The following is a 12,885-nucleotide window of genomic DNA, read 5'->3' as shown; positions in this document are numbered from 1 at the left end:
TATATATACATAGATAGAAATTTTTTTCTAAAATTGTTGATCATATTTTGCATTACTTTTCATATCATACCTTTCTTAAATAAACAGTTGCTATTGAAATGCAATGTATGTAAAGTTATTTAGTACTTAAAATCTATTTTATTTGTAATTGCCTTGTTCCTGTCAAAGCAATGATTAGAATTATCAATTAGATGTCATTAATTAAATATTTCGATAGTGGAAAAAACATTTAGCATAAAAATTTTATTAATAACATGCAAAGTGTTCAACCTGATCGAATATTGAGCAATGTAAGTATTTCAAATGTTTATTTATATTAATTATTTGTATATCGTTTATAATCTGATTTGGCATATATAATATGTAATCAGTTCTAGCAATAGTTTACCGCATTCGCATAAATTGTCCGATTTTACCTAAAAATGTATATATATAAAACAATATATAAGAAAAATTAAAATTTCACAAGTATTCCAAAACAATATTATTTCAAGAGAGAATGAATATTTTAAAAATAATTGCGTATCATGTTTTCTACTGGTAAATAACTTAGAGGTGGATAATTATTTTACTATATAGCAGTATTTGACCACATACTGCAAATTATGCTAGCAGATACTTCACAAACTGAATATTACATGTCACATGTATTAAATGTGCGGAAGATTTAAATATATCCTAGAAATGTTTGCCAATATAATTTCGATGAATCCATAAAAAATACTATATGCATTTGTATATTTTTTCAGTCAGGTTACCATTGGCGTATTGGAAATTATCAGTCAAAATGTAATCCTGTATATATTATGATCCAAGTAACCTATAAACAGAAAATTTGCTATAAAAATCGTAAAAATTGTGATACATACTAGAATCTGAAACAATTAACATATTTAAAATTACCAAAAACCCAGCAAACGATGTCATAAAACCTTCTTTCGTTAATTCCCATACACCACCGAATTCTTCCTCGTCTATTTGTTGAAAATTGCTAAAGTACAGGTACGTCACTCCTGCATTAACTAGTACAAATCTGAAATTTATAAGTAAAATAAGTAACAAATACAGAGACAGACGTGTCCGAATATTAATTTAATCCTATTTTTAAGGGAAGATAACATTGGTACTTACAATAATAGAGCTATGAAACCTTTCAAAGGTATAAGGCCCCATCCTATACCGACTATAATTCCAATTGCTTGTCTGGCCCAATAAATAACGTCAAGGAATTCTTCCTACGGTATAAAATAATAAGTGAATTCATGAAACCTTGTTTTAGGAACATGATGAATCGAAGTATGGTTATGTTTACTTTGTCCGGCCATTCGGAGTTCGCTGTTATCGCACGTGTCCAAACACTTAGTTCACATTTACCACTATTTCCAATCTTTTCCGATTTCGAACGCGACATTTCTGAGCCTGCTCAACTTAAAAACATGAATCGCAGAAAAAGGTTCATTAACATCTCCTATGTACGAGCTACTATGTATACACGGTTGATTTCCTTAAACCTACAGTATTTCAGTACAATACTTCTTCCAACTCATGAATTATGGAAATGTGCCAGATTCCATACAATTTTTCACGCACGCGCACCAAATTGAACTTCACGTGACTAGTAGCGCTTTTTCATTGCTCGTTTAAACTCACCGATTCTTATTTATCAGAGTTGAGCAATATCTACCGCAATCAACGAGTAAATACTTCTAATCAGCGATTTATGATCAACGTTCTTATATTTATAATCGTTAAGTGATAACTAATTTCATCGATCGATTAAATACAAAATTTGTATGAATTGTCCAACTCTGAAATATGAAAAGGTTCATTATGAATAAAATTATATTCTCTAACAGATTCATAACAGATTCTTTAAATTATTATTTTATTGGATTTTAAATGATACTTTATTACAAATATTTAAAATATATATTCACGGAGAAAAATTAAAATTAAAATAAAGATTTTAAATGCCTTAAAAACCTTCGGAAATTGTTCTTTAGCATATTTCGTTCTGTAATCATTTATATAACATTTAATTTTATATTATCAATACTTTGCGAGTCTTAATCAATACTTAATTTGTTCTGAAATTGATAAACTTCGGAATACTATTTTCTAGTACATGATTATATTTTCCAAAAACGGATTATAAAAATGATTTAAATTTAACAAAATACTAATTCTAAATATCGTTTTCTAATGCATAGTTGGAAAGAACTATCGGTGTACATGAACATAATAGGATTTTTTATTTTCTAGCGAATTATATTGCATGATTAATAATTCACGCATCCAAATCTGCTACAAATATTGATGTTAGTCTGTGTGCAGCTTATTTAAATAATATATTAGATGGAAATACGTACATAACAATATTAATAGCAGATTTTGAAACATGTAGAATTGTACTATATATACTATATACTATATATAATATATATATATAGGTATGTATGTATATATGTATACATGTATATGTACATGTATCTGTGTGTATATATATGTATATATATTTATATATACATATATATATATATGAGTAGTGTAAATACAGGAATGTATCGAAGAAAATCAGAATATATATATCACTCATTCATTAGCACATATACATACTGCAGTGTACATTTAATATATATATACATACTAAAATATCGTATATTACAGGTGATCTTTTGTAATATACAGATTTATAATTAATATTAAATTGTTAAATAAAATCATGACAAATCTATTTTAGAACTCACAGTTCTAAATTCGAATTTCAACAGTTTTGTAATATAGCAGCTCTCTTAAATTAAAGTCAATAAATATTTGTAGATATAGGAAATAATTATATTTTTTGGCACCATTGAATAAATTCCAATTTTGATATTATACTTATAATTTCTTCGTGTCTCTATACTTGCAAGAAAATCACCTGTAACGTAACATGTATACAAACCATAAAGTGTATGTACTTATGGCAATGTACAAGTCCATACCTGTTTACAAATAGTATATTATTTATCATTGCAATATTTAAATTATAAATACATATAATCGCAATCTTCGATCATTAAGTAACTTCGGGAGTAACTACTTTCTGTGATACTGATTTATTTGCATTGTATGTTAATGCTTTAAATCGATTTAATACAGTATTGTATATATATATATATATATATATATATATATATATATTACTCGACGAGAACGTTTTATCAGTCTAATTTACATTTGTTTGTAGATTTTGCATGATTGATTAGTCGAGAAGAATTGTGACGTTTATAAATTTAGATGTTAAGATCAATGCATTAGGAAAAACCCATGTTTTTTAGTCTTCAATAGTATCAAACAAAAAATAAATTCAGTTTAACATGCAGTATCGTCATCTAGTACATATTTCTAGATATGTGTAAGGAAACGACATACATGTATATAACAATCTCTATGCAAGGTGACTCATCTAACAAGACCACTAAAAGTTGCTTGTAAATGATTAACTATAGGAAGAAACATTTTAAATAAAAGTGACATCAACGGGATCGCATGGTGCAACAATTTACAAGTAATTTTAAATCGTAACGTTGAGCGACTCACCCTGCATATTTTGTTAATCATGAATATTGGTACAAACACTTATTCAAATACTCATGTGACTGTGTAAACTGAAATCGTGATCGTTGCTAATTCACCTGTGTATAACTTTTTATACATACATTCGTATTTACATAGGTTGTTCGCTATCAAAAAACTATGTCTCAATAGATTTATATAAGATAGATTATTACTTATATTTCGCAATATTTTTTTATATAATACAAAAAAAACTGTTGTAAAAAAGCTGCTCCCTTTGTAAGAGGACACACATTGCAGAAAAAACATTAGTAAATCTGTTTACTTATGGTATACGTTTAACAAGGTATAAAATAGTAAATATAAATTACAAATGTTGCAAAGGAATTCTTAGAATATAGCAATACCCGATAACATTTTTTTACTGGTTACATCATTTCCTTCTTTTATACATCAATACTATTATTTATATATGGTATATGTGTTGTATAATGTTTTCATAATTTGCTATTAGATTTATATTAATCACTGATGTCGTCATCGATGGTATTATACTTGCCATGCGAAGTATCGCTTAAGTGTGTCCTTATTTTACAGAAACTAAAGGCATTTACCGATTTACGTAATAACATTATATGGCACATTGCAAATGTTTTACGATTCTTAGAGGTTGGCTTTGTGCATTTCTCAATTCCAATGGTAAATATCAATTTCAGGCGTAGTCGTTTAAACAAACATTTAGTTAAAAGGATATTTAATTTAATAAAATCGTATGAAAAATACCAAACAATAAATAACAGAACATAAATAAAAATACGTATTTGTATAATCACAAACAGTTTTTACAGATAGCGTTTCTTCTTTAGAAAATAAGTCAAAATATTTATCATAAGGGAAACAGTATATAAATATTTAAATTTTAAAACAAACATAACGTGGTTTAATATTCAAACAATATCATTGCAAATATTAAACAGACCTTTCTCTAAGAATCTGATGGAATGTAGAAGCTAAAATATATTTTCTATGGAAGTATGAATGTCTTAATTTATCGAAGTAAAAGTAACAAATAATTTTTAGTAGATTTTAAATACGAATACTTACGGCTAATAATTAAGACAATCTGCGTTGAACGTGCAGTTTCGTAAAAAAAGAAATTATAATAAGATTTTTAATGCCATCTTAACGATAGATTACTACTTTCTATAGAGACTCACAACGCCCAGTCTCTCATATCAGCACTTGCATTGTATTTGACTTTATATGGCACAAATACAAACGCGTAAACTTTGCATAGTCTTGTGCCCAGTATAAAATATTTCGACAGACGTTGGTAATATGCAACTAATCAATGATGACACTGACTTTCGAATTACTATAGCGTTAAGTCATTGTCAAACGTCAACTACATCGTTATCATAGTTAAAATTCGAATCATGTAAAAAAGAAGTACGTCGAAGTTTATAACTTATCCGTTTCTCTTCAGCCGTTTTCGGCACTTCCATTACCTAAAAATACAATAAATTATTATGAGCATATGCGATCACATTCTGGATGAGATATTTCACAAATACTTTTTCCGAAATTTCTCTATACGTATACATCAATAACACGTAATTTCGACATTTCATATTAATAGGATTCAAGCGCAAAAAAATTATATGTAAGCTGTTATAAAAGGTTTTGTCGGCAAAATTTTTTACATGGATTTATAAAAAAAATTATACCTTGGTATCTGGTTGGTTGATAGAACGTTGAAGCACCGACCTCCATGCTGCAGGTGCGGTATGCTCTAAAATAATATGTACAGCAAGCTTCTTAATTTAAAGGTTGATCATGCAGTTTGGCAAATTAATTGATATTGCGAGAAAAAAACTGAGTTTTAATAAAAAGTGGTGCGTGCATCGGATAACGTATGCATATGTATAAGGTTGCTATGTATGTACAGAGCATGCATCGTAAAGAATCAAATCTCTGAGTTACCGTGTTCTTTCCTTTCTGTTTTATTCTTGCTTAAACTAGCTGCCAATTCTCTGACAGATCGCTTTTCTACGCTTGTATTGCTTAAAGAACTAGCGGTGCTACTTGCTGATAATGTCGGTGGCAACGAAGCGGGACCACTTACACCACTATCTGTTGACTCGTCAAGAGCATCGCCAGAATCTGGCGTATTCCCTGCTGAAGTATTTGGACTAGAACCATCGCTTAATAAATTAAATTCTCCTATAAAATTAAATGAATCTGGTATAGTGAGCTTACATTGACAACGAGTACAATAATATGTACTACATCGTTGCTACGAAAAATATCCTAATTACTTATGATTATTAGAATGTTACTCACTTTAACATTACATGTATGCGATACAAACAATTATTCTTAATGAATATTAAAGAATACTGTTTCAACATCACTCGAACTCACCGGATTTTCTATCAGTGGCCATACTCCACGGCCTTGGTTTCGGAGCTGTTGCAGGTGGAGTTAATTTACTCTTTGATAGAGCACCGTTACTTTTCCCATCGCTGGTGGAACAATTTCCCTTAGACGACGGTTTTAATACTGGAGACTTTGATGCTTCGGAAGTGTTTTTCGTACTGCTGCCGTTTGTCGGACTTCTAAGATCGAAACCAATCGATCTTAGTTTGAGGGAGGGCAGTGGCTGGCTCGCAGATTTGTCCATGTCCATGGCCGATTTTTTTGTTAAACTTTTTCTGCTTTCGTAATCTTTAGGAACAGACGTTGCAAGAGATACATCCCTATCTGAAGAATTTGCAGCGGTTGTTAGTTGTAACATTTTACCGTTCTCATCGGAATCCCGCGAGCTAACTGAATTTGTACCAGATCCAGCGATTGGCAACGTGCTACGTTTCGAAATCTCAGCCGTATTGACAAAACTATTACTACATGTCCCGTTAGAACTATCGGATTTCGCTACGATTCTTTCGTGATTTTGAGCATTATCAGTCGTATTCCGTCGAGCTAATGGGGATGCAGTTAATGGTGAATCACCTTGAGATCTCCTACCGACGAGCGGAGAAAACTTCTCCAAATTATCGCTAGACCGTGATCGTGGTGCTGGCTCGAGGAGAGTTTTTAACATTGGTGAACTACAACCAGGTTTCTTATCCGTATCGGGTGGAATACTTTTATGACTGGCAAGAGATAAATTCGGGCTGCCATCGGTCGGGAACGTATGCAAGGAGCTGCAATTAATTCAAAACAAATTAATGTGTATGCGATCTCTAGTCAGAAATTACACTACAATATAAATAGCAGCTTCTTAAAGATTTGCTATAAAGGTTTGAGGGAACCCGAAAATGTCGGGTCGGGACGGTTCGAGAATTTTATTTGGGATCGGAAATTTTGATATATTCGAGAATCCCAACTCGTCTCGACCCCGAGTTCTCGCACACCTCTAATTACCTATCGTCGCTTGTTGGAGATATAAGAGGTGTTGTCGGCGTAGTTGGTCGGAAGAATACATCGAGGCCTTCTCCAAGAGCAAGACCATCCATCGGTTGGTCTGGTCTCAACATTGGTCTCGTAGGTGCTCTAGTTTTTGTTCGACGTGGTCTAGATTTGACTAAATGTTGCAACTGTTGACCCACGGTATTGGGCAATTCCGAAACAGAATCTAAAGACTCGGTCAAAGAGTGTTCTGTTTCTGAAATGGCTAAAAACCGCGTTATTAATTAAAAGTTCATGAACACATCAAATGCTCGTGTTGAAATGATACGAACCTTCTGCCTGACTTTTTGGCAATGGCGGCAGTAGGTCAGGAATATCGTCAGCAGAAAGCCCCTCAACCGAATCAACCACAGATTTAGGTCTCAATTTTCTTCCATGCAAACTTTTACGTTTGTTCGATAGGTGTGGCGTGGCCTAGACGAGAACATAAATTGTTAATGCTACTAATAGATTGTTTTAATATAATCTATATTTATGTAGGGCATTCAAACTATTACCATTTTTCTCGCAAATGTAACATAAATATAAATAAAGAAAACACTTTGTTTGTAGTACATTACAAAATCTTGATAAACTGAAACGATAAGTGGCATTAAACATATAAATATTTTCCACCAATACTTACGAGATTTAAATAATCCAATTTCTAGTCAGACATGGAACCATGATATTATAGTTACTTTACTAACTGTTACTGTTAATAACACAGATCTGATATTATTCATGGAATGATTCATGTTTACTCACCATCGGAGATTGATCGCTAGAACACTGACCAATGGAATTCACTAGCGAGTAAGTTTCGGGTGGACAATCTTCTTCTGAAGCTAGGCTAGATCTACCAATAGCTAATGATGTAGAAACACCTACTGTACTTGTAACACCTATGACACTGCCACTGCTCATCGAGCCAGCACTAGGCCGTAGTACATCTGGCGTGCTGCTTCTTGTTCTACTATCGCAATCGCCGATCTAATAATACCGACATACAAATTGAAACATTTTTCTTCTGCGTTAGAAAATTATTTTCTTGTGCATCTTACGTACCAAATTCTTGTAACTTCTCGATAGCGATTCAATTACTTCGTCTGTTATTCTATCAGACACATGAGCAGCAACGGCTAAGTTTAATTCACTGTAAAAAAAAAATTATGAATACAAGATAAATCAATTTTCTTAGTAAAAAGTACAAAATCTTATATAATGTATAGCATCGACGTAAAAGAAGAATCATTCTATTTATGGTAAACGATCTTTACTTGACTCTGTTCACTATATCTGCTCCAGCTTGTTCTGTAATAGTAGTATGTATAAATTCGCTACTGATTTGGTTTTTCTCTTTGCAACTATTACGCAGGTCATCTTCCACGGCAATCGATTCGCTCTCATCTCCTCTGATTACCGTCTGCTGCAGGATCGTTGGACATTGATCATTCGCACATTTTATCATTGCATCCAAAGAGTCCTGTGTTTGAATTTAAATATTAGAAGTTTATCACCACGCTTCAAATGACAATATACAATATTATTAATCACGTAAAATGCATACCTGTAAATATACAGTCACAACTTTATGGAGCTCATTTGCCATGTCATGTAATTTCAATTCAATTGGATTATTTTCGTCCCGTCTTTGAAGTACTTCGTGCAATCTCGGTAATAGCTAAAGCAAAATTAATTTCATGAAATTATAGTCTGGAAGCTTGTGCATTCATTAACCTGTACCTGCTTCGAATTATCCGCGTCCTGTATAAGTCCAGTGGCATAATTAATATCGTTGTTAGCATCACAGCTTTCAGCAGCAATGGCTTTAATAGTATCCTGCGTCTGTACAACCAGTCTATCGACCATTTGTTGGGTGGAGCTTAATAGAAAACCTTGTTGCAGTCTGAAAGCTTGGCCGTGGCTGTATTTGCAAGGTGTGACGTTTCTTTGTAACAAATCTTGTATTTTTTTGGCTAATTGTTCAGTTTTCTCGGCAGAGGTTTTCATACAAGGCTGCAGATCGTAAATTGGAAATGGCATGTGTCTCACACTGCAATTTCTTTAATAGAAAAATGTCGTATATTAGACAATACACGAGTATATTTGCGATGATTAATAGAAAAAAATATACGTACTTCTCCAAAGCATGAACAATGTCTGTATAACCTAGGAGCGTGATGTTATTTTTATCGTAAATAATGGCCCTCAAATGATTGTTAATCTGCAATGCTTTCGCTAATAATCTTGCACCAGGATCTCCAATTTGATTACCACTAATATCTAAAGTATGAAGACACGTATTACTACCAAGAGCGTTAATAAGATTATAGAGATCAGACTTTAATCGAGAATCCGGTAAATGCAATGCTTGCAAAACGCAGTCGTCCTCTTGAAGCATTTGCACGAGAGCATCCATTACAATGGCAATATGTTTACTTTTCATACTAACAGTGTTACGGCCCATATATAATTGTTTTATAGATTTGTTCTTTCCTATAGCAGTTATTACTTGTGCTAGATCAACATCCATGTCTATAAGAATAACGTTAATGGACCATGTAGTTCATAAGCTTCGGAGTAATTAATTAGGGATGAAAATACCGGGATTCCCGAGAGTTGCGAGAAAAACGATTCGAAAATATTTTGCGGAAGAAGTTTGGAACTGCAGTCAAAACCGATCTCACAATGTAGTTCTCGAAATTCTCTAGAATCCCGGCATTTTCGAGACCTCGAATACCCCTAACAATTAACAATAACTTTTTTCCTGCTATAAGCATATACTCACTGCTGTCGGAAATATCCAATGACGCTATGCAACGCACACCATGTATACATGACTCCAGCACATGTGCGCCCATAGAGCCTAAGTTGTTTCCACTCATATCAAGTTCTAAACCAACTGTACTTTCATTGCACGCCAAGCCAAGTAATAAATGCTTTAACGCTTCTAACGGCAATTTGCAGCAAGATATATTTAAGTACTTTAATGAAAGTGTAGCTGTAAAGAACTGTTTAAAGCTGGGTGGTATTTCTTTGGTTTTTTTGCTTGAAAAAGAATTGCGAGCGACATTCAAATGGACTAGATTAGTTGCACAACCCCGTAGTAGAGCACCAAACAGCTGTATAAAATCAATTCAAATATGTAGATGTATATTCGTTCGTGCAAATACACTTTGTCATGTACAAAGGTTAAATACTTACACATTCTAGTGTAGTATCTGTACCGCTTAGATCTAAATGAGTTAGGCTATTAGGTTGTGCTAAAAAATTGCACAAATTCTGCAATGAAACAACAATTATGTTACAATTATACAACTGTGAGTAAGCAGTTTGGTACGTCAAATTTTACAATCTCGTGCAAAAACTTACATTGATGTCATCTTTTAAAGAGTTTTCTGAAAGATTCAAATATTGCAGACTAGTCTGCATGCTCCTATTTAAACTTAACGCATGTGCGACTTGACTTATTCCTTTCCCTGTTAGTCCACAATGTGCCAAGTTTAATTTTTGTAAACCTTTAGGTAGCTTGCCAATGGGGCCACTTATATGTGCACCTCCTTAAAAATCATATTATCATGAACGATTATATTTTCATTCACAACTGTTTGTGCTACACTAGCTTGAACAATACTTACCTTTATCTTCGATAGTATTGTACGACAAATCAATAGTTTGCAGCATTGTGTTAGCATTGGACATTAAAGCTAATGATAACTTATGTGCAAAATCCCTACAACAAACACATTGATTAGTTCCATTTTACTAAATTATTTTTGATATCGCGTCACTTCATTTTTACCACTTAATTCCAAGATTATCCAGATAGAGTTCTTGAATGGAGAGAGATCTGCGCATAACGTGTAATAATCGTTCCAAAGGTTCATGACTCAATTTCAAATGAGACGCTCGTAATTTTGTGAACCAAGTATTATATTCCAAGGCAGAAATGATTGGCACCAAATCTTTCTGATCCAAATGATCAAAATCTCTTAAATTTAATTCTCTTGTGTCATGAGAGAGGTATATAGTATCAACATCCTAGAAACAGATAACTTTATCAAATAAAATTTCGTATAGCTAATGCTACATTACTTTCTTCACATTTTCAGAATATTACCCAAGCGACTTCGTCCCTGTATAGTACACCATGTAAATCACACATGCACGCATACTGAGTTGAAAAACCACCACAGGGCCCAGTGTGTCTCGTTGCCTCTGTACTTCTGGCTAATTCACTACCTCTTATACTTTGCAATCTACTAGCTGGTATTACTTCTATTTTTCTTATAATATAACTGTAAAAGGAATATCAATATTAATGTTATTGTTTGTAAATTCAAAAAAATATTTCCAATAGATGAAATGTTCTAGTAAACATGTAACAGTACTACATGGACATACTTTAATGGTACTGTGGGAAAGATATTTCGGATTGCAGTATGTAAGGCCTCGATCATTGCGTCTACTTCTGTGGTATCTGCGCCTGCTCCTGTAGTAGTAAAATTGTAATACCTCTCCCCAACGGTTAATAATAACTGGTTTGCTCTTTTGGATTCTATAGATGTTATTTCTAAGTAATGAAAGTGACAGTCGAGCTGAAAAATGAATAGATAATTAGTAAAATATTCACATAAATTCAACTGATTAAATAAAGCTTGACAATATGATCTTACCCTTGTAGGTACTTTGGCCGTTAAAAGAAACAGACGGCATGGTGAAAAAACCTAAAAAATTACGAAAATACAATTTCACATTTAAATGTTAATTTTACACAATTTTTTTCTGTGTGTAACTACTATGACACTTTAATTATTACTCACTAGAACACGATTTTCTTGTTTATCCTGCTTTGTTTCCAATTTCACAACATTTTTTAATAATATCTTGACATGCTTGCCGAGTAATGCTTTCACCGATTCTGGAAAGAATAAAATGATTTTATAAGGGGACCTGTTCAATGCAGCGCGACGAAAGCGTAGAAAATTGACAGAAATATTTGAGAAAATTCTATCCTAACCCAACTTGCGTCTAAACGAAAGAAATTAAATAATTATCAGAGTTTTCGCGAGCTTTGTTAAGCAACGACTATTTAAATCGATGAGTAATATATACACTCGACGAGTATGACAGGTCCACGATACGAACGTAAACATTCACGATCAAGACAAACCGTTTAAATCTTTCGTAAGCTGAGATCTGGTTGACATTTTGCTGATTGGTTTATCTGTCAAACATAACCGGACCCATTTAAGACATTGTTTTTTCTGTCAGCCGATGACTGAACTTCTACAGCTTGCTTTAAAAAAAAGTTAAGATAATGGGCGATGTCACGAAACTATAAAGCAGAATAGCCGCCATATTAGCACCTGCCCGCAATCCATTCTGTTCCATTCCGGTCCGTTCCATTATTACCAGTTATTCTACAGTTCATAATTTCTAAACGATTTTATATTTTACAGCGTATCAGTAAAATAGTAAATCAAATAGTAAAATATAATTTAATTTTTATATTTTCCGAATAAGTTATTTTTACAAATCGAGCATATCATAATAATAGAAAATTCAGTAATAAAGCAATCAATCTTTTAAATTTTGTATATATATATGTATGTGTGTGATTATGTATACACTGTAAAAATGAGATATATGTTACAATGTTATAAACAAACGAAATAAAAAAACTGTTTATGCCGACAATTTATAATAGTCAATTCTTTGTTAATATTTACATACAAAATTGCATTAAAACTTAAAATATAATAATCTTTTATTTTTCCTGCTGAAGAAATTATAACAAAATTGATAAAAAATTTAAAAATATCATTTATCCCACAAAATACTATTTACATACGTATATTATGCTCATACGGT

At 32.4% G+C, this 12,885-nt stretch overlaps 2 protein-coding genes across 3 annotated transcripts; both read right to left on the bottom strand.

The window, feature by feature from the left end:
• Positions 1-228: 228 nt before the first annotated feature.
• Positions 229-1,568, bottom strand: LOC143362364 (GEL complex subunit OPTI). 2 transcript variants are annotated; one of them, XM_076802439.1, is made up of 5 exons: positions 1,313-1,568; positions 1,132-1,235; positions 904-1,033; positions 759-820; positions 229-416 (listed from the first exon to the last, which is right to left on the bottom strand). In XM_076802439.1, exons 1-4 carry the CDS (start codon positions 1,409-1,411, stop codon positions 779-781), a joined length of 375 nt encoding a protein of 124 aa, XP_076658554.1. In that variant the 5' UTR covers positions 1,412-1,568; the 3' UTR covers positions 229-416; positions 759-778. The 2 variants fall into 2 exon arrangements, with proteins under 2 accessions (XP_076658554.1, XP_076658553.1); XM_076802438.1 differs by having other exon boundaries at positions 229-820.
• A 3,341-nt stretch (positions 1,569-4,909) lies between these two features.
• Positions 4,910-12,853, bottom strand: Lrr (capping protein regulator and myosin 1 linker 1 leucine rich repeat protein). The gene is made up of 23 exons (XM_076802418.1): positions 12,185-12,853; positions 11,835-11,932; positions 11,688-11,738; positions 11,416-11,609; positions 11,132-11,309; positions 10,814-11,052; positions 10,650-10,744; positions 10,384-10,571; positions 10,216-10,293; positions 9,800-10,133; positions 9,150-9,546; positions 8,755-9,073; positions 8,579-8,692; positions 8,289-8,494; positions 8,077-8,164; positions 7,777-8,001; positions 7,655-7,675; positions 7,302-7,443; positions 6,985-7,234; positions 5,983-6,764; positions 5,542-5,781; positions 5,286-5,350; positions 4,910-5,066 (listed from the first exon to the last, which is right to left on the bottom strand). The coding sequence occupies exons 1-23, from the start codon at positions 12,219-12,221 to the stop codon at positions 4,953-4,955; spliced, it is 4,455 nt and encodes a 1,484-aa protein (XP_076658533.1). The 5' UTR covers positions 12,222-12,853; the 3' UTR covers positions 4,910-4,952.
• Between the last annotated feature and the right edge of the window lie 32 nt (positions 12,854-12,885).

Source organism: Halictus rubicundus, chromosome 16 (genome assembly GCF_050948215.1).
Source record: "Halictus rubicundus isolate RS-2024b chromosome 16, iyHalRubi1_principal, whole genome shotgun sequence".
In the NCBI taxonomy this organism is placed as follows: domain Eukaryota; kingdom Metazoa; phylum Arthropoda; class Insecta; order Hymenoptera; family Halictidae; genus Halictus; species Halictus rubicundus.
The sequence above is the reverse complement of the archived record's forward strand: the minus strand, read 5'-3'. Positions and strand labels throughout refer to the sequence as shown.